Below are 21,811 nucleotides of genomic sequence, written 5' to 3'. Positions count from 1 at the left end.
GGTACTGTATCTATTTCTTTAATAGGGGTTCGTGCACGGAAAATGTGGGACACAACTGAATTTTAAAATAAATTAATAATTAAAAATACTTTTTCTACAAGTGAATATCAGTTTAACAAACTGTGTAGAAAATTTATTATTGTATTATATTAATTCCATAAGTAATGAGGCACTAATTGAAAGTGCTTCAAAACATGGGAGGTTTTTTTGTTGTTAACTAGGTTAGTTAACCAATACAATTAGTATGGCATGCTAAATTTAAAAAATTGTTGACTCAACACCACTGTTTGCTTGTTCCATAGATGTATATGATGCAGTGACAACCAGTTCTAGCTGTTATAAAAGCTGCTGGGAGCATCACTTGAACCAAATGCTTTGTCCAAATAAACTTTTATACTGTAGAAATAAAAGCTACAGAAATCAGCCTGACCTTGCAAATGAGTCTGCATTGTATTTCTGTAAACTAAAAATGTGTTGACCTCCTTTACACTGTAACATTCAGTATAACATGACAGTGGCATATAAGAGTACAATACTGAATGAGCCCACAACAAACAATATACTATTGGTAATCGATAGAGGGTTACTTTAAGCGACCCCACAAACATTTCCTTTACTCACAGCACCACCTCGTCATGATCCAGACTCACACATGTAATACTGTACATGATCCATTGCTCAAGTTAATGACTAAATGAGCAAAATCAAATTTAAAGGTATTTCGCAGAATAAATCTACTCACAAACCAGGCAAATGAGGTGACATTTTAAATTCTTAGACAAATTACTGTACAATGACACTAATACTTGTTTAAAATAAGGTATCCCCTTTTAATTCAAACATGAACAATTTTTTTTCTACAAGACAATGAACAAGACAGTCAAATAGTATTAATGCAGAACAATAACAAAATAAATACATAAACAGTTTGCTTATAAAAGGAAATCAAATCCAACAAAATGCCTCCTGTGAAGACCATAGCAGTGCAAAACAATGAAACAGCAGCCCCCTCTAAGTGTAATTCATGGATGGATAAAACTGACCAAAAACTACATATTAAATGCCAACCACAAATATTACATATGAGCATGAACATGTGATGTCAGTAATGATGGTATTTACAGACTACATTTCCAAGGCTGCTTCATTTTGATGACAACTGCAATAACTGCTTAAAACTGTCCATGAGAATGAAGCATTTGTTCTATGAGATAAAGATGAGTTTGAAGAGCAGTGTCTGAGGAGTTGTGATATCAGCCACTGCCAGCTCTTGGCCATTCACTAGTCCAAGTTCTGCAAGCACAGATGTGGTATTTAGTGAATGATTCTTACATTGCACAACATTGACATCATTTTGAAATATGTTTAGTAGTTTAGTTACACATGCTACATATCACAAAAGACATTCAACCACCTTTCAGTGTTTTGCTTAGATTGGGACGCGTTCTCTCTTCAATAGACTCTACAGTCTGAAAATAAACCAAAACAGACTGAAGTGTATGAAATAATTTTTGAGTACAAAACTAATATATAATATGAGTGTAAAGACAAACAGAACCAAATCAAACTCATTTATGATCAATCTGACATGAATGTTATAAAACTCTTTCAACCTGTAAGTATAGAGTTTTGTTTTTTCCATCCATAGTTGTAGTGATGGCAGGTGACTTCATTTGGCTAGGAAAAGAAGATGACCGTAATTCAGTTATCACAAACAGGACCAAATGTAACAACTTCAGAAAAATCCACAGCTACACTTGAACACAAAAGAACAACCAGTCTACAGTTTGTGCATACTGTAATGCATTTTTTCACCATATTGTTCTATTCAATACTACAAAAACAAAGAATATGAAAAATAATGGCAGACAAAATGTGAATATTAAGATGTTTCCTTGCAAGTAATTATTGTCGAACATTATGTTCGGAAACCAAGAACATTTTCAGGTGAACAAGGAAGATTGTGACTCACAGAGAAGCACTCTCAGTCAAGTAGTCCAGAACCTCTTGTAGTTTAGCCGAGGGTAGGAATGGCAGGTCCTGTGGCACCTGACTGCAGGCAGAACAGTTCTCCTACACATGCAACATGCAGAATACTTGTAATCAGATTACAGTTATTGCCTTTCAATTAATTTAACAACTTTTAAGTACATTACAGGGTTATGCATATTTCTAATACATTATTTATTTAGAATACATGAATTATGGCCCGTAACGAGACATTGTGAAGGAGAAATGTGAGATTCTAAGTGTACGACTTTGTGTGTAACAATGAACAAGAAATATAGACATTATTTTGAATTTGTTGAGTGGAAACGGGTTTTAAAAAAGTAACTTAAAAGTAATTAGTAACTTGATTACTTTTTCAATTAAGCAATTAGTAAAATAAACTAATTACAATTTTAGAGAAATTATTAGTAATTTGTAGTGGATTACTATTTTTAAGTAACTTACCCAACACTGGTACTGATACCAGTGAAATTTCACGGTTCTCGATACCAATTTCCATACCACAGAAATATATTAATATGATTATGTGCTATTGAACACACTACTTTAGCCTATTTAAAGTTATTTTTCAATGTAATTAATTAAAAGAAATGCATGTTTCCTTCAAGTGTTTCTCAATTAAGCTTGCATTGCTGAAATCTGTTTTATCCATTTTTCCTTTTTTAATTATTTTTCCAGAATTCCATGTTTTGAAGTTTAATTTAATTTCATCATTCAAAATGGTGTCTAATAAAATTAAGTCTGAAAATAGAACAATTACTTTAAAAAATGTGATATATTTCTTAATTTGTATTATTATTTATTAATCATTATTTATTATTATTATTTTAATAATTTTACTACAGGGAATATGGCATTTTACTATTCAGTTGTAACATATTTCAGTTGCAATTTCTTCAATTTCAGGCATTTAGCTTTTATTTTGAATCGTGCTTTTATTTTGAAGTGAGCTATGATTTTGATGTGTGGTTTGATGGAAGCTTCACTTCTCTGGATAAACAGATCCCTACATGGCCTAGTGTGATCGTTAAAGTGCAAAAGCTGTGATTATATAAATATATAGTGTACATGTGCTTCACAGTGGGTTAGTGCTCTGCTTTGTCATCTCATAGAACGCAAATTATTCTCAATGTCTGTGGAGTTTGGCTTCACACATTCATTTAAAGCACACAGCTCACACAGACTAAGACTGCAGCCTTTCGCAGTTTAATAATCACACTTGGACTTATCACAAATTTAATTTGATTAACTGTGCATTTCAATGTAAAAGGAGTTACAGAGCACATGCTCATATAAGCGTGTGAGCATTTATAAGATGGCATGTGTCAGACAGTGCGCTAGGACCGAATTTAGTCGGTGCTCGGTACTACAGAAACACTGGTATTTTGACATCTTTTTTTATTTTAGTAACGACTTGGTACCAAAGTACAAGTACTTTTGACAACACTAAATATATTGTCATTTTTAGTTATGTACTTGGTTCCTCATTAGACTCTCATTACTTGCTAGACTTACTGGGAAGTGACTTCCTGTCTAATAACTGTAGGAACATTCTCCCACACAGTTAAGTACCTAGATAAAGTGAACAACAGTAATAGGTGGGTTCAAATTCACTGACCTTTCTCTCAGCCTCAAAGGTGTACGTGTACAGTCCATCGACATCATTGAACACCAGGTAGTTGTTTAAGGGGATGTAGGCACTGCACATCAGTAGTAAAGAACAAATAAGACATGTCAACGAACACTATATTCTTTATTCCCAGTGAAATATGTCATTATAACTTACCTAGAGGCAATTTTGAAAACCTCTGTGGCACAAGCAGCTGAAATGTGCAAGAAAGAAAGAAGTGGCTCAATTGTACTGTATCTCCAGTGATACCTCAAAATTGTCAAAACCATTCAAGCATGCCAAGTAATATTTGGTTTGTCAGCATACCAGCAATAACAGCATTTGTAGAAGCAACAGCAGGAATTATTCTCTTCACAACTCCTGAAAAACAGGTGAGGTAATACATTAACACCCATTTTATTTCATCATCCAATAATGGGAGCTTCTGAACAATATCACTTATATACAGATACAATATTGACATAAAAAAAGAGATACTTAAAGGAATAGTTCACCCAAAAATGAACATTTTCTCATCATTTACTCACCCTCATGTCATCCCAGATGTGTATGACTTTCTTTCTTCTGCAAAACACAAAAGAAGATTTTTAGAATAATATTTCATCTATGTAGGTCCTCACAATGCAAGTGAATGGGTACCAACATTTTTAAGCTCCAAAACGCACATACAGTGGTTTAATCCACATCTTCAGAAGCTATATGGTAGTTGTGGGTGACACACAGATCAATATGTCCTTTTACTATAAATTCTCCTTTTTGACCAGTAGGTGGCGATATGCATGAAGAATGTGAATCGCCAAAAAGAAAAGAAGAATGTGAAAGTGGAGATTGATAGTAAAAAGGGACTTAAATATTGATCTGTTTCTCATCCACACTTATATCGCTTCTGAATATATGGATTTAACCACTGGAATCATATGGATTACTTTTATGCTGCCTTTAAGTGATTTTTGGAGGTTCACATTTTTGGTACCCATTCATTTGCATTGTAAGGACTTACAGAGCTGAGATATTCCTCTAAAAATCTTCATTTGTGTTCAGCAGAAGAAAGTAATTAACATCTTGTATAGCATGAGGGTGAATAATGATGAGAGAATTAAAATTTTTGGGTAACCTATACCTTTAAAGGTGCTGCAAGTGATTTCTTTTGAACGAAAAAAAAAAAATTTGGATGCAGGCCGTGGCCAGATTCTTTGTTTAGCAAATCAGACGACTATGAGGTACTTTCTGTCTTCCAATAATTCTGCACGTTTACAAGGAAGCCCATATATGGGAAGCAGGAAGCTGAGAGCACCTGTTTGATAGTTGTCAGTTTGTCATGTGAGAACGGCATTTTGCTACCGTTGCTTTTGACAACTCATGTCAGAGTACATATACATATAATGTCAGTGTAACTGTTTGGGTTTGCTGACATCAACTTGCATGTTTACTTTATTTTTCTTACCCGTGACATTGAGATGCTCTCTTGCTCCTTCTCTGATTACAGCGATCTCTAAAAGTGCACCCCAAACTGCACACTTCCTCACTATACTACATCATTTTGATGTATAAGTAGTGCGAGTATTATGTCAACACTGAAAATGCAACAAAAAGAAGTGTACTATGAGTACCCGGATGATTCACTTTTGTAGTGTGGAACTTTGGACACTTGGCTTGACATAACTAGCAGATGGGGCAGAGTTACATACCTGCATTGCAGGTCTGACAAAATAATTGTAAATAATAGAGAATGTAGCAACTAGCGAAACTTCAGTGAAGACAGCTCCTAAAAATGTGAGTTGAATGCTTTATTATCAACCCACGCTGTGTGAATATGCACATTGTTTAAGATACAAGTGTTGAACTGAGGTTGGCTAACATGCTAAAGCTAGCAGCAACACATCGCATGCATTTGAAACTTCACTTCCATCAGCTGGTGAAAAGTGAATGCTTTTGTGTATTAAAAAAAACTTAGTAAAAAGTTACATTTGGGATGATACTACTACTGCCACTTCTGATACTACATTACATGACTGAGTGCATAGAGTATTTTGTAAGTGCATAGTATATAGTTCGTCATTTGGGAGACGGCTTCATCTGTGTGTGTGTGTGTGTGTGTGTCTTTGGAGGGTGGGCATGTCCAACTCACTGGCTAAAGGGGCGGTCACACTAGGCTTTGAACGTGCAACATTTTTCCATACAAAGCAACGGACCAGGATATGATGCCATGCAGGAGGGCTTCTGGTTCTAGAAAATCACAGTCACACATTTTCTTGTCATATGGTTTCGCAAGTCAGAGTTCACCAACTTGAACTTTCATCTCCCGCGTTCGGAATGCGCACAAAGTCTAGTGTGACCAGGGCTTAAAGGAACGTTCTGGGTTCAATACAAGTCAAGCTCAATCGAAAGCATTTGTGGCATAATGTTGATTACCACAAAAATTCATTTTGACTCGTTCCTCCTTTTCTTTAAAAAAAAAAAAGTGAGGCACTTACAATGGAAGTGAATGGGGTCCAATTTTTTACATTAAAATACTCACTTTTTCAAAATTATAACCACAAGACATAAAGGGTATGTGTGTAAACATGATTTAGTGTGATAGAATCACTTATAAACCTTTTCTGTGTAAAGTTATAGCCAATTTGACAACTTCGTTACCATGATGATGTGATGTAATGTCAACAAACCCTAAAATTACTGTAAAAAATACAATTTAAACAACTTTACAGCTCAAATAATACACAAGTTTTAACAGAAGAATAAATGCAAGTGCTTTTATAAAAGTATAAGCTTCCCATTTCTGTGTTTAAACCCTCCAAAAATTGGCCACGTTCACTTTCATTTTCCCCATTCACTTCCATTGTAAGGGCCTCACTGTAACCTCAATTTTTGCTTTTTTTAAAGAAAACATAACATTTTGCCACAAATGCTGTCGATTTAGCATAACTTGCATTGAACCCAGAACATTCCTTTAAGTCTGGTGGAAGTTCCACAACAGCTAACATCACTTACAGCACTTTTAATGATTATCACTTGTGGAAAAACACCCTTTCCCAACCATTTGCCCAATTCGCTGATCATTATGTGCTACAAAGTGCCTGATAAAGACCCACTGACCAGGTCTCTCTCACTCACCCTGGGTGAGTCTGTAAGTCACCCCTGTGATGTTGAACTCTGCTGCTCTCGCTAGAGATTTCTGGTACACCCAATGGATGTGCTTAGGGTCATCCCCATCTAGGGCAACATCATCTGAGGACAACATTTAAAAAATAAAACACAATAAAATACAGTGCACCCTGTGTATACAATCTGCTTGAAAAATTTTGTAGATTCAGTACTATGTAGGTACTGTGCATTCATGTACCTCCAAAGGGCTTGTCTTTGGGCCAAAGTAGCATGCGGACGTATTCAACACAATGTTCAGGTAACCTTGGCATAGAGGCGATAGTACACATTGGGAAATTTATCTGAGAACACAAAGACAAAAATTATTAAACTTAACAACAGGACTCAGCCAAACCTAAAAATATAAAAGGTAAAGTTTATCATTTTTTTTTTTTAATGTTAAAATACGTCCTCCTACTGCAGCTTAGTATGCAGAGACAACTTAAAGTAAACCATTCATAGGTTAATTCCTCTGAAAAGTGCAAACACTGTGGCACTATCAAAACATTGCTCTGCTTATTTAAGAATCCCGACTGGCCTGACACAACAACATTGGCTAAACAAATGGTTTGAGATTGGGTCGGGACTCTCTGTTTGTCCGACCGATGTTCCATTTGGTGTCACTAGTGCTGCAGAAATTACACACTTCACCTTTAAAGGGATAATTCACCCAAAAATGAAAATTCTCTCATAATTTCCCAGATGTGTATGACTTAATTTCTTCTTCTGAACACAAAGACTTATTATTACACAAAGAATATTTCAGCTCTGAATAACCTTTCAATGCAAGTGAATGGTGGCCAGACCCTTGAAGCTACAAAAATCACAAAGGCAGCATATAAGTAATCCACAAGGCTCCAGTGGTTAAATTAATGTCTTCTGAAGTGATGCAATCAATTTGGCTGCGAAACAGACCAATATTTAAATCCTTTTTTTTTTTTTTTTACTATAAATCTCCACTTTCACAATGTGAAAGTGGAAAGTTATAGTAAAAGGACTTAAATATTGATCTGTTTCTCACACACACCTATCATATCGCTTCTGATGACATGGATTTAACCACTGAAGTAGTATGGATTACTTTTTTTGCTGCCTTTGTGATTTTTAGAGCTTGAAAGGTCTGGTCACCATTTACTTGGATTGAAAGGACCTTCGGAGCTGAAATATTCTTCTAAAAGTCTTGTTTGTGTTTAGCAAAAGAAAGTCATAAACATCTGGGATGGCATGAGGGTGAGTAAATGATTAGAGAATTTTCGTTTTTTTGGTGAACTATCCTTTTAAGCTAAACTGAATATCACACTTCAGGTTTGGCTTTTAAACCCATAAGCCTAGTATGCTCTATAGGGTGCACATCACACCTGTGGGGGGTAGAGCTCCAGGGTGCAGTCGATGCAAGCTGTCATGCCAGGAAGAATGACACGAGCATTGCCCTTGAAGCCCTCTGTGCCTCCGTCTATAAGAGGAATAATGGAACTGGGTTCCAGCACACCATCTTCATAGATCAGCAGGGACAGCTGACAAAGAGAAAACCAGACACATAAACTCTAACATAAGCACATACACAGCATAAAAACACTTTATTCAAAGGACATACACAGAACTCTATATCAATATATTTGCATGCAAAGGTTGTGGATTTATACAGGAGACTAATCACATACCAGCATGCCATTCATCCATCTTCTGGCAACAACAGAGTCCAGGCCACACACTACTATATGAAATTCTATGCAGCAACACAGCATTAGAATTACATGTAAGCTTTATGAATTAAAAAAAATAAAAAAATAAATACAGATAAAAACTGTTAAACGAAAATTATCCTGACATTAAAGAACAAATTTTCTACATGTTATTTGACGTGTTAGAATAAGATCAGACTCATTATTTTCAATTTCATAAGGAAGTCAAATTCGTAGGTTCATATTACGCCTGTAAAATGTCTCATCCAAGTCCTGGATTTTCTTGAAATGTCTGTATTGCTAATTAAGGGAAACAAACTTATTTTGACACACACATAAATAGAACACATATCATATAGAAAAATGTAGAAACATTTCAACATCCCCCACAAATGAAGGCCCATCCCAAAATTAGAGGAATGACAAACTATGCAAAGTTCGGTACACTTTGTTTAGAAAGATACGGAACAACATTGCATCCTGCTATTCTGCCATTTATGAAGTCTGCTGCAACCTCTGCCTTTGGTCGCCCCACATCTTTAGGTCTGCAGACACAACAGCAAGCCGTAAAATATACATATAAACAAAAAAGATGCCTCTCTCTGCACTCATGACTGAATAAGTACAAAAATGGCAACTAAGAGTTGACTATGACTAACCTGAAGAGGAACTGTCTGTTGAGGTTGGAAACATCAATAGTGTCCATGTCCACCACATGAATGTGTCGAAAACCTGACAAGGCCTTGGTGGAAAAAATTGCACCACAGAAAAACAAAACTCTTGGATTAGATATTAGATGTCTACATGTACACTTAATCCAGCAATCAGCCTCCAGCAACTACAAGGAGGTATGCAGTAATGGCAGTTGTCTTACAAAAAACTGGAACATAGGAACAAACAAAGGAACCTGTTTGGAAATTACAAAACAACAAGGACTTTACCAGATCTTTCAGCAGTTCACATCCGAGTCCACCAGCTCCAATAACCAGAATTTTGCATGTGTCCAGTAAAAACTGGAGAGACTGCAAGAAGATGTGTACAGTTTGAAAAAAGAAATAAGCAACATTCAAGTTGACTGGCTTGCATTAGAATCATGAAACTAAAATGGGACCCGCCCAGTGCATTTAAAGGGGTCATGACATGAGGAATAACATTTTCCTTGATGTTTTGACATATAAGAGGTCACTGTACTATAAAAACATACTGTAAGTTTCAGAACTGAAAAGGTCCTCCTTAATAGAAAAAGAGCATTTATTTAAACCAAGCTGCAAAAACAGCTCGTTTGGAATTTGTGGAACTTGTGACGTCACAAGGACCAAATATATCTGCATATGCAACGCTTATTTTTCTGTCATTGCACCATTGGCCCCGCCCACTGGTGCTCAGTCAGTCACACAGTTGAAGAGCAGAGAGATGTGCCTGTCATGGGAGATTCATCCTAAGTGGACTTACACAGGACACCTTCATTTGCCTGTCTGGATTTAAATGTTTTTCTACATAAACATGCACAGACAGATGTCTTTGACCACTTGATACATATCTTGGGCCGCTTTTAAAAAAACGTGGTGTCAAGTTATAGTTCTAAAGAGAAGCTCTCTGTCATTCAGCTGAGCACAAACGCATCATGGACGTGTTCTTCTACCCATCTGCGCTATTTTATTAGTTGTTTGTGTATAAAAACATGAAGGAATGATACTGGAAACTGGATGTGGATGTATCTTCAGCGTATTTTAGAGTGGACTGTATGTTCGGCTCATACCAGTCATAATACGATTCAAGCTTTGCAAAGGAACTGTTATTGAAGGATGGGGCAATTAAAAACACTTGGACGTGATCGCAAAAACCGTGAGTAAACAGTTTCATTCATGAATATTTCATAGGTCATGACTGTGTGATAGTTTATGGTGCTGACTTCCTGTTTACACCGGGCACATCCATTGATGCGATGCAATGGCTTGAGGCTGTCTACACCGGATTTCGACACAAACTTTCTAAACCGTTTATTTGTGTTGTTAGCAGTAGTAGCGCCACTGCGTGCAGCGCAATATGGAACAGAGTATCTGTTTACTGTCGCCACAACGTGACACACCGCAACGGATGCTTCGATGGTAGACAGCATCATTGATCATAATGGGTTCTATTGCTTTTGACACAACGCGACTCTCGCGTCCGGTGTAGACAGGGTGTGAGTGTTAACAGCTGTGCTTGAGATGAACAATTTAATATATTTGGATGCAATGTGTTGGATGTGCATTGTGTAAACCCTGACATTTAGTTTTATAATGTTGTTGAGCTGGTTCATTCTCTTCCGACTGAGTATCAAAAATGGCTCTATTCGTGGGGCTGCATGATGTTAGCCAATCATAACAGTGGCCGTTTACATTGAAGTTTTAAGGAGGCGCTTAGGCCAAAACCAAGCGTTTCAGACAGAGGGCCAAAAACAGGGTGGAAAATGATCATTTATTACTAAATTATGACTGTTTTAATGCAAAAAAAAAATAAATAAAAAATAAAAACTTTACTAACATTATCAGTGGATCTAAGGGAAGATAATAAAAAAATTTTTTTTTAAAAGAGCATTTCATGACCCCTTTAAGGAATATTCCAGGTTCAATACAAGTTGAGCTCAATTCACAGCATTTGTGGCATTATGTTAATTACCACATATTCTTTTAACTCATCCCTCCTTTTTAAAAAAAAATAAAAAAATAAAAAAAAACAATCCAGTTTGCAGTGAGGCACTTACAATGGAAGTGAATGGAGACAATTTTTGAATGGTTTAAAGGCAGAAATGTGAAGCTTATAGTTTATTAAAACACACACAAACATTTTTCTGTTAAACCTTGTGTATTATTTGAGCCGTAAAGTTGTTTAAATCTTTGCTTTTACGGTTTTCAATTTAAGGTTTTAGGTTCGCGAAGTTAAGATGTCATGGCAATAAAGTTGCAGAAAAAGTTTTTTTTTTTTTTTTTTTTTTAAAGGAGTGTTAAATCTAAATTAATTTTTGTGGTAATTAACATTATGCCACAAATGCTTTTGATTGAGCTTAACTTGTATTGAACCCAGAATATTCATTTAACCTACCTCAGTGCTGGGTTCAAAATCTGGATGAGTGAACGGTCCAGCTCTCTCCAAGAACTTTTTGACATGGTCCCATCTTCCCTGCCAGTCATTGCAATCCCCATTCCCTCCATCCACAACCATGCTGTAAAATGAAAAGAAGAAAAAAAAAACACATTTTATTACACAACGGCTTATCATTTAGGTTGTTTAGCAAACACATACAAAATATTAAACAATCACCTAAAAAGCTTTCAAAGACGATATTAGCAATAGACAATTATTTTATGGCTGGGGTGGGATTCATAATACATACAAACAAGGTGTCTCATATTAAATGTGATGAAAGAACATGGTTATGGCATGTGTGCAATCAGCAGTGCTTGGAGGTTTATCAAGCTTTCTCCTTCTAGCGTTTAGCTAGATTAGATAGTAGGCATTTTTATTAATACTGTTAGCTATTCGTAACAATATCTAAGCAATGTCTTTCGATTGGGTTAGCTTTAATTTCCTGTAGTAACACCTCCCAAATCTGCTGGCTGCCACATCTAAATTCTCATCTTTCACTAACTTCTTATTCAGCTCCTCTATTCTCCTTCTTTTCTTCTCCCTAGAAAGAGAGAATAAAAGAAGGTTCATTCATGATCTGCTACACGCAAGTTAAAGTTCTTGCGTGCTGTTGATTAAACTAAAAGCACTGTTGCGAGGGATTTATGTTCAGTTTTGTATAAAATATCACTTACGGCTCCTCTCCTTCCGCCATATTGTCATAAACATATAAAGTGAAATGCGCAACCTTATGACACTGTAATCCACCCGACGCACGCTATAATTTCAAAATAAAAGTCCGTTTCAATACGGTCAAACGTTCAGATGCACAGTTGGATTTTGGACATCAGTTTTCCACGGATACATTTTTTACACGGATTTTTTTACACGGATTAATATGTCTTGTATTAAAAACAGTTGTTTAAGGCCCACAAACTTGAAAATACCTCAAAGGTGTATTTTTTGCATGTGTTACCAAATTTCCTTTGGTTGTAATTTTTTTTATTTTTTTTTATTTATTTATTTATTTATTTTTTTATTATTCTCTTTCATTTACACATAGGTGCAAGAGCCCAGAATTAAATTAAAAGACAGATTATAAATAACATTATCATAAATTGGAATTTTTAGTGTCTCTATGATGTGTGAACATTGTTTGAACATATAAAAAAAAGTAAAACGGTTACTGCATAATAGAGCAAAAATTCCTTCATTTGTTATTGGCCCATAAACTAAGACACATCAAAAAAGGGGGGGTCATGATATTATAAGTGTGAAAGACAATTATTTGAATTTCATTATGTAGTCTGATGTACCACACTTGATAACATGAAAATCTCTCTCTCTTTCTCTTTCTCTCTTTTCTCTTTTCACCAGTAGTGTAACACATCTACTGGTACTACATACTCAGGGTTGGGGTGTAACAGAATACATGTAATGGGATTACGTATTTAAAATACAAAATATAAGTAACTGTATTCCACTACAGTAACAATTTAAATCATTGGTAATTAGAATACAGTTACATTCAAAAAGTATTTTGATTACTGAAGAGATTACTTAGGGTGACCATACGTCCTCTTTTTCCTGGACATGTCCTCTTTTTCGGACCTTAAAAAAGCATCCGGCCCTGGATTGGAAACAATGCCCAAACTAAAGTGCAAATTTACAGAAGATTTGCACAAAAAATTCCCATGCTTTCGTCCAGGTTGAGATCCGTGGGAAGCAGAATGTTTGACATGTAAAGCTGGCACTTATGTGTCAGTTGCTAATAAAGGTGCAAGTGATTTAGAAGCACACATTAGCTCTGCGAAGCATAAAGGGTCAGCAAAAGGTGAAAGTTCATCAGGTAAATTAACGGACAACTTTTTGCGACCAGGTAAAATTGTTATCACATTGCTTCATTTTCCATGGCCGTTCAAAATAATAGTAATAGTAAATGAAGGTACAATCATGGCGTCAAATATTTTATTTTAGTACATGGACATTCAAAAGAATGTTGGAAATTTTTATTTATTTATATATATTTATGTTATGCTACTAGAGAGTCTTTTTCACTGTATTAAAGTTTGCATTCATATTAACACTGTCTTGAACCCTATTATTATTTCAAGAGTTACCCTCCCAACCCTACACGTGTTTTGTTCAACAAGGTGCTGTTATTTCTTAGAAGTCTCAGTAAATTACTTTTACATTGTCAATAATAGATTTACATTTGATTATTTTATAGCATGAGGCCAGCAGCAGCTCCTGAAAAAAACCGTCACAATACTTTATAAGTGTATTTGTTTTTATAAAAAGGCACTGTAAGAGAATGTTCAAAATAGTTTAAAACACATTGGTAGATACAGGTTGATTCTCTTCTTTTCAGATTTAACAACTGGATTTTAATTTAGTTTTTGGAGTGAAAGCATATCAGTAAAACCTTACAATAAGGTTCCATTTCTTAAAATTAGTTAATAACATTAGTTAACATGAACTAACATTGAACAATACTTTAACTGCTTTTGTTCATCTTAGTTCATGTTCATTTCAACACATACCTATACATTTTCTAAATCAAAAGTTCTATTAGTTAACATTAGTTAATGTACTATGAACTAACATGAAATAACAATGAACAATTGTATTTTTTATAAGCTAACATTAACAAACATTAATAAATGCTGTTAAAAATATATTGTTAATTGTTTGTTCATAATACCTAATGCATTAACTAATGTTAATGAATGGAACCTCATTGTAAAGTGTTAATGAAATATCCCATACTGTCATTTGGGAGCTGGCATAATTCAATTTTGTAATGTAATTTTCAAAATAGAATGAATTTGTATTTTTCATACACATGTGCAACATTTAGTGCAAAACGAATTCAAATTCAGTTGTGTAATAGATTGTTGTCATTAATGGCATTTTTGCTAAATGTTATCTGACAAATATCACATGTACAGTATAATAAACTTGATAACTGATATTACTGTTTGCTCTTTTATCAGCGAAATAAACAATATATAAAAAGATTAGAATTTTAGAAATTATACTGAAGTTACTACTTGTTTTGTAGCTGTCGGTTTAACTGAAACTATTTTGATAACAACTTTCCAATGTGCACATTTGGCACTTTTATTTTTTAAGTTGACATATAAAACCAAGTTATTAAACCTAAAAGCATGTTTGAAATCTTAAACATGGCTCTATTCACTAAGTAGTTAACTATGATTTAAAGCCTACTTGTTTGCAGTTATTGTGCTCTGAGAGCACTTTCTCTCAAGACTTGATCTAGCTTTAGGAATAAGTCATCTTTATCATACAAAAGTTTTTGTGTGTTCACGTCTGTCAGCAAGTGCATAATTATTTAAATTAAAAAGCATTTATCTGTCTTTATAGTGAGATTGTCTGTCATCATGTGGTCAAGCAAAATATGTGCATATGTGTATAAATGCATATATGTGTGATTATTGTCAGATGCAACTGTTTACCTTCTCCTTAGCTGGTGTATTAATGGCCCTCATGGACTTTAATCCTGCAAAGAGGCTTTCTCGGGGTGCCGATATTCCCCACCCAATATAACAATTATCTGTAGTTCTTCATATGTATTTAAAATCCTGTTCATACTCAGAATAAACAATTGCATACATTTCTTTCTATTTCAACATCTGTCTGAAGCAAAATTAGATTATGTATGTCATTACTTAAAGGGATAGTGAAAATTCTCCCATCATTTACTCACCCTCATGCCAACCCAGATATGTATGACTTTCTTTTTTCTGTTCAAAATAAACAAAGATTTTCATATGAAAATTTCAGCTCTGGTTCTCACATTGTAAGTGAATGGGTATCAAAATTCAGAGGTGGGTAGTAACGCGCTACATTTACTCCGTTACATTTACTTGAGTAACTTTTTGGGAAAAAATGTACTTTTAGAGTAGGTTTAAAAGTGGGTACTTTTTACTCTCACTCAAGTAAATTTCTAATGATTTTTTTTTTTACTTTTACTTCTTAACATTGGGTGGCATTACTGTCGTTACATTACTGGGTTTAATTTTAGTTAATGTGTAATTTATTGAGAGATTATTGAATGGGACTTTTACAGAGCGGAAGTTCACACAACTGCACGCGCTGAGCCGGTGTCACAGACTGTCACTCAATCACTGCAGCAGCATCAAACTCTTCAAAGTGAAACACTTTCTTCGATCTGCACAGTGAAAAAAGAATAGTTTCGTCATGCAATGCCTTCATTTAACACATTTAAGACAAGCTGATATTTCAAGATAAAAATCACAGCTCCAATTTAAGGCAGCACGCTGAGGTAAATTTTGGCTCTAATCCTAACACGGGCTTTTCTGTGTAATGAGATGGTAATTTTCAGGGTGATTCTGTAACTGGGCTCTTAATATTGGCCTGTTTCTCACCCACACCTATAATATCGCTTCTGAAGATATAGAATTCACCACTGGAGTCTTATGGATTACTTTTATGCTGCCTTTATATGCTTTTTAGAGCTCCACGTTTTTGGTACCTATTCACTTGCATTGAATGGACCTATAGAGCTGAAATATTCTTCTAAAAATCTTTGTTTGTGTTCAGCAGAAGAAAGAAAGTTCTGGGATGGCATGGGGGTGAGTAAATATTGCAAGAATTTTCATTTTTGGGTGAAATATCCCTTTAAGAGCTACTATATATATATATATATATATATATATATATATATATATATATATATATATATATATATTTATATTCATACATACACTACTGGTCAAAAGTTTTGAAACACTTGACTGAAATGTTTCTCACGATCTTAAAAATCTTTTGATCTGAAGGTGTGTGCTTAAATGTTTGAAATTAGTTTTGTAGACAAAAATATTATTGTGCCACCATATTCATTTATTTCATTACAAAACTAAACTTTTATTTAAAAAAAATTTGTTTTGAAATTGATGACTTGGACCAAATAATAAAGAAAAGCAGCCAATAAGTGCCCAACATAGATGGGAACTCCTTCAATACTGTTTAAAAAGCATCCCAGGGTGATACCTCAAGAAGTTGATTGAGAGTCAAGAGTACATGTCTGCAGATTCTAGGCAAAGGGTGACTACTTTGAAGATGCTAAAATATAACACACTTTTGATTTTTATTTTGGATTTTTATAGTCACAACATAATTCCCATAGTTCCATTTATGTTATTCCATAGTTTTGATGACTTTACTATTATTCTAAAATGTGAAAAAAAATAAAAATAAATAAAAAAAATTAAGAATGAGTAAGTGTTTCAAAACTTTTGACTGGTAGTGTATATATATATATATATATATATATATATATATATATATATATATATATATATATATATATATATATATAATTTATTTATTTATTATTATTTTTTATTTATTTTTTTGCAGAGTTGGATCTCCATAAATACTGGGAAGCATGAACATCATAGAAATATTTTGCTTTACTAAAAAAGAGAAGTATGAACAAATATTTCAAAAAAAGAACACAAAGTATTCCTTTGCATTTTGTCTGCATTTTCAAGTCCTCTGTTCACTGGACATACAGCTGTTCATCTGTCAGTCATTACAGGACCCTCATTCCCGCAGTCCCTTATATTATTCCAAAATTACAGCTTAATGGGTAATTCACCCATGATTTTACAAGGACTAACCCCAAAAATGGATCAACGTTCTCCCCAAGTGTCTTTACACCTGAAAGGGGTACTATTGCAAGTAAAGGAACAGTGGGCGTGGCAGTGGCTTGTGGCAATCAGTGTGTTTGTTTATAGTGAGGCGTGCAAGGTGCTGTAATGTTGGAAAAGTTTCAGGCCTGTAGAGAGGCTTCCTGAGTTTAAGCAGTACTGCATTGTCCTTTGATACCATCTGATGTTCTTTCGCTATCCTCTCTCCCTCCTTCCCTCGATTCGGGGACACATAGTACTGCACAAGAGGAAAGGACAACAGGAAAGATTGGGCTGGAAAACTGGAATCAAGACGGAAAAGGCCACTGTCGTATTCTATGCGGACGTTAGTTGGGCCTCTCCAGGTCTTTACTGACAGGGTGAAGAGGTAGAGTGGATGGCTGCTGTCACACACAAGGAAAGCTGTCCCTACTGATGCACCAAGGAGGATTTCCCTTGCCTCACAGGCTGCCATGCCACCCTAGTACCACCCTACAACATAAAGAAACAATTAATCAAAATGACATTCATTAAAATCACTTTAATTGCACAGAGGACATAAAAGACATTCAGTGGTAGCCATTGTAGTAGCCATGTTCTAGAATTACATGTACACTAAAACATGCTGATGCCACATGTCATGTCATGTTTCACATTTTGGTAAGCACAGACTGATTTTAGCTAAAGGAAAGTCAGCTTACAGTTTCCGATTCCACATTGAAAATCTACTATTTAATATCTAATTTAAACTTGAAAAAATACATTTTAGGATTTCTAAAAATTTAAAACAAAGAAATGCTGTTATGTTAAAAGAATAAAAAAAGATTCTGCACTATTTTACTACCTCACTAGGCAGTATTGGGGTTAAGTCCGCCTTAGTCGAGTCTGAGTAAAGACCAAGAAAACCCTTAGTGACAATACATATACAGTTATAGCTAGGGGGTTTCTTAACTTAAAGGGTTTCTTGCAAATGGGCCACAGCCTTTAACAAATCATGTCTGAGTCAAGTCTAAGTCCAAAGGTGTCCAGGTTGGACTCGAGGCCGAGTTCATTACAGCTGAGTCGAGTCAGAGTTCGAGTCTGAGTGAATCTGTAATAAATTACAACTTTAAACTCAACACAAAGCCAATACATCAATATTTTGAGCTTATTTTAGCCTTTACAGTTAAGAAATACAATGTGTCAATATCAGAGTTGCTACTATTCATTTATGCATGTAGATGGACTTGAGACCATCAAGTCTGAGTCCGAGTCCAGAATCGAGCTACCCAAATCTGGCACTAGGTCACTTGTACAAAAGGTCAGATTTCCTTGCTTCCATCGAAGCACACAAGATGCTGTATGTAACATTCTCAAATCATAACGTGGTTTATCAAGTTTTTCACACACTTGTGGAGTCCATGTTGGCTCAATGCATGATGTCAATTAAGCAAAAGTGAGGCATACCAAATAATAAGCATTTCTGTAATTAATGTTAATTATTCAACTTTTTCTTCTTTTTTCTTTTTGCTTACTATATGTTGGTGTGCAGTCGACAAACTGTAGGAGAAAATATAGATCTGCTGTGTTCCTAGAACACTTAGGCATTTTACTGAAGTGAATAGATATGTAGACACACTTTTTTATACATGAAAATGTAGTGATGTTATTGAAACTCATAATTATTATAAGACTATTATTGTTGTCTTTTGATAAAAGTCATGCTCAGCAGCTCACAAACTGTAGGGAAATACTAGATTTGCTTTGTTCTTATAATTCATAAAACCTTTACTAAAGTCTCTTTGTGGTCTGTAGACATACACATTTTAAAGGATTCAATTTTCTTTTGATTGTTGATTCAGTGACTAACTCATTTCACACAAGACACTCATTTGTCACCACCTTCTGGCATCACCAGAAATGGTCACTGAATCATTAAAGATCTGAATACATTTATACACTTGGATACATTTAAATCCCACAATGCTCAAGCACAGAGTAAAAAATTTAATTGTGCACATGCACAGTTGTCATCATTGTAATTGATTAAATAATTTATTCAGGACCAGCTTGTGCTCAGTCTTTTATTGTCATGTGTTAAACAGAAGCAAGTGCTCCACAAGATGTCCTTTATTTTTGCAGCTAATTTTGCTAAATTGTGCGATTATTTCGCAATACTTGAATCTTAAAAATACTACAAACATTAAAAGTAAATAATACATATATACTAATATAATACTTACAGTATATCATACTGTATTTTAATATATACTGTATATTAATATATTAATATACTGTAATATTAATACTGCACTGTAAGTGTTGGGTCTGTGTTAGCCACCTACTGACAGCTGCACCCCCCCCACACACACACTTTTAAAATAACCCCTGTGTATATATATATATATAGGGTTGGGAGGGTTACTTTTGAAATGTACATGTATTTCACTACAGATGACAGAATACATGCTGTAAAATGTAATTTGTAACGTATTTCGTTAGATTACTCAAGGTCAGAAAACAGATTGTAAATACTTTGGATTACTTCTTCAGCACTGGTAGATTTTTTCACTTGTTTTGACTATAAAAACTCTGCCAGTACAGTAAGACAAAATACATGTTAAAAATACATTCTCTGAAAAACCTAAATATCTTATGCAGTGTTGTTTCTAAAACAAGATTTATCAAATTGATCTTGTTTTAAGGATTTTTAGATATTTTTACAGGAAAACAATACAAAAATTATTATCAAGAATATGATTTTTGCCCTAATATCAAAGGTCTTACTAGGAAAAAAGAAATTATGATCCAACGTGAATTTTCTTGATAAAAACAATATGATCGTGCCTGGTAACATGTGCATGCAAAATGGCTAGAAATAGCATTTTACCTTATACAAGGTTTATTTCTATTTCTTCTGCTCCAAACTTACTTCTCTGTCTGCTCGTATGAATGTAACACATCATAAGAAAGTGTTTCACCGCTGTTCAAATGCACTTTGGATCGCATCATTTATATGTATAAATGTTTTCCATCTGAAAGGACTAAATATTAAATGAAACAAATGACAATAAAATGCAAAGTAATCTGTTCAGTAATCTAAATACTTTTGAATATAACTGTATTCTAAATACCAATTATTTAAATTGTAACTGTAGTGGAATACAGTTACTTATATTATATATGTTACTTATATATGTATTTTAAATACGTAATCATGATACATGTATTCCATTTCTCCCCAACTCTGAGTATGTAGTACCAGTAGATGTGTTATATATGATATAATATACATACATATATATATATACATATACATATATGTCGCCACTAGATGTATAGTTTAAAATCTGTGTCAAAACCAGTTGAGAGCCCTTGATCCAAATGAGGTAGGTATTGTATGAGAGGTACCTGAGGTGTGTAGGTGCTGAAAGGTGGTGGTGATGAGGCGCAAGTCCTCAGCTGGGGCCCATGATGGAGACATGCTGGAGGAGAAGGGTGGTGCTTGGAACCGCTGGATTTGATGAACAATACATGTTATAAGCCAGTAATAATGGCAGTAAAGTTTACATGCAAAGTGAAATGGGGAAGAAGGCAAAAAAAATTATGTGTGCCGATCGATTTTGCTTAAGCCGCTAAATAATATTGGATTATATACATATATTGTAATATTTCTTTTTCACCACTAAATAACATTGAAAGGAGTTTTTCCTCGCTACAATCACTTCAGCTTGTTCACAGGGGGCTTTCAAACAACAAGGCTTGATTTTCTATAAAGCTGCTTTGAAACTATGTGTATTGTGAAAGTGCTATACAAATATAAATGACTAGAGTGTAGACAAACTTATTTTCTCAAGAAAAACATGAAAATTGTGAGTTCATATTAGTTTTTCTCAATAATCAAACAAAATAAATGCAATGCTGTTGTTTAAGTTACTTAAACATATATATATATATATATATATATATATATATATATATATATATATATATATATATATACACACACACACACACACACACACACACATACACCAATCAGCCACAACATTAAAACCATCTGCCTAATATCCCCCCTCGTGCTGCCAAAACATCGCCAACCTGCATCTCAGAATAGCATTCCGAGATTATATTCTTCTCACCACAATTTTACAGAGAGGTTATCTGAGTTACCGTAGACTTTGTCTGTTCGAACCAGTCTGGCCATTCTCTGCTGACCACAGAACTGCCGCTCACTGGATGTTTTTTGTTTCTGGCACCATTCAGAGTAAATTCTATAGACTGTTGTGTGTGAAAATCCCAGGAAATCAGCAGTTACAGAAATACTCAAACCAGTCCATCTGGCACCAACAATCATGCCACGCTCCAAATCACTGAGATCACATTTTTTTCCAATTCTGATGGTTGATGTGAACATTAACAGAACCTCCTGACTTGTATCTGCATGATTTTATGCACTGCACTGCTGGCACATGACTGGCTGATTGCTGGTGTTAGACGGGCCGGTTTGAGTATTTCTGTAACTGCTGATCTCCGCAGTTATTATCTGGTGACTGCAAAATAAGCATACTGTGGGGTAA

The 21,811-nt window shown here is 34.7% G+C and overlaps 1 protein-coding gene and 1 pseudogene across 3 annotated transcripts; both read right to left on the bottom strand.

Annotated features, from left to right (window-relative positions):
* Positions 1–805: 805 nt before the first annotated feature.
* LOC127426278 (NEDD8-activating enzyme E1 catalytic subunit) lies at positions 806–12,329 on the bottom strand. Of its 3 annotated transcripts, XM_051672974.1 has the most exons (18): positions 12,270–12,307; positions 12,098–12,136; positions 11,551–11,671; positions 9,408–9,488; positions 9,126–9,208; positions 8,931–9,011; positions 8,715–8,758; positions 8,446–8,510; positions 8,143–8,298; positions 6,984–7,086; positions 6,755–6,868; positions 3,947–4,000; positions 3,797–3,833; positions 3,629–3,710; positions 1,973–2,073; positions 1,614–1,677; positions 1,415–1,469; positions 806–1,293 (listed from the first exon to the last, which is right to left on the bottom strand). In XM_051672974.1, exons 1-18 carry the CDS (start codon positions 12,287–12,289, stop codon positions 1,205–1,207), a joined length of 1,389 nt encoding a protein of 462 aa, XP_051528934.1. In that variant the 5' UTR covers positions 12,290–12,307; the 3' UTR covers positions 806–1,204. The 3 variants fall into 3 exon arrangements, with proteins under 3 accessions (XP_051528934.1, XP_051528935.1, XP_051528933.1); XM_051672975.1 differs by lacking the exon at positions 12,098–12,136 and having other exon boundaries at positions 12,270–12,329; XM_051672973.1 differs by lacking the exon at positions 12,270–12,307 and having other exon boundaries at positions 12,098–12,165.
* A 4,948-nt stretch (positions 12,330–17,277) lies between these two features.
* Positions 17,278–20,715, bottom strand: LOC127425856 (cytokine-inducible SH2-containing protein-like; annotated as a pseudogene).
* Positions 20,716–21,811: the final 1,096 nt, after the last annotated feature.

This window comes from Myxocyprinus asiaticus, chromosome 35 (genome assembly GCF_019703515.2).
Source record: "Myxocyprinus asiaticus isolate MX2 ecotype Aquarium Trade chromosome 35, UBuf_Myxa_2, whole genome shotgun sequence".
NCBI classification, from domain to species: Eukaryota; Metazoa; Chordata; class Actinopteri; order Cypriniformes; family Catostomidae; genus Myxocyprinus; species Myxocyprinus asiaticus.
Note: the sequence above shows the minus strand (reverse complement) of the source record. Positions and strands in the feature narration are given on the sequence as shown.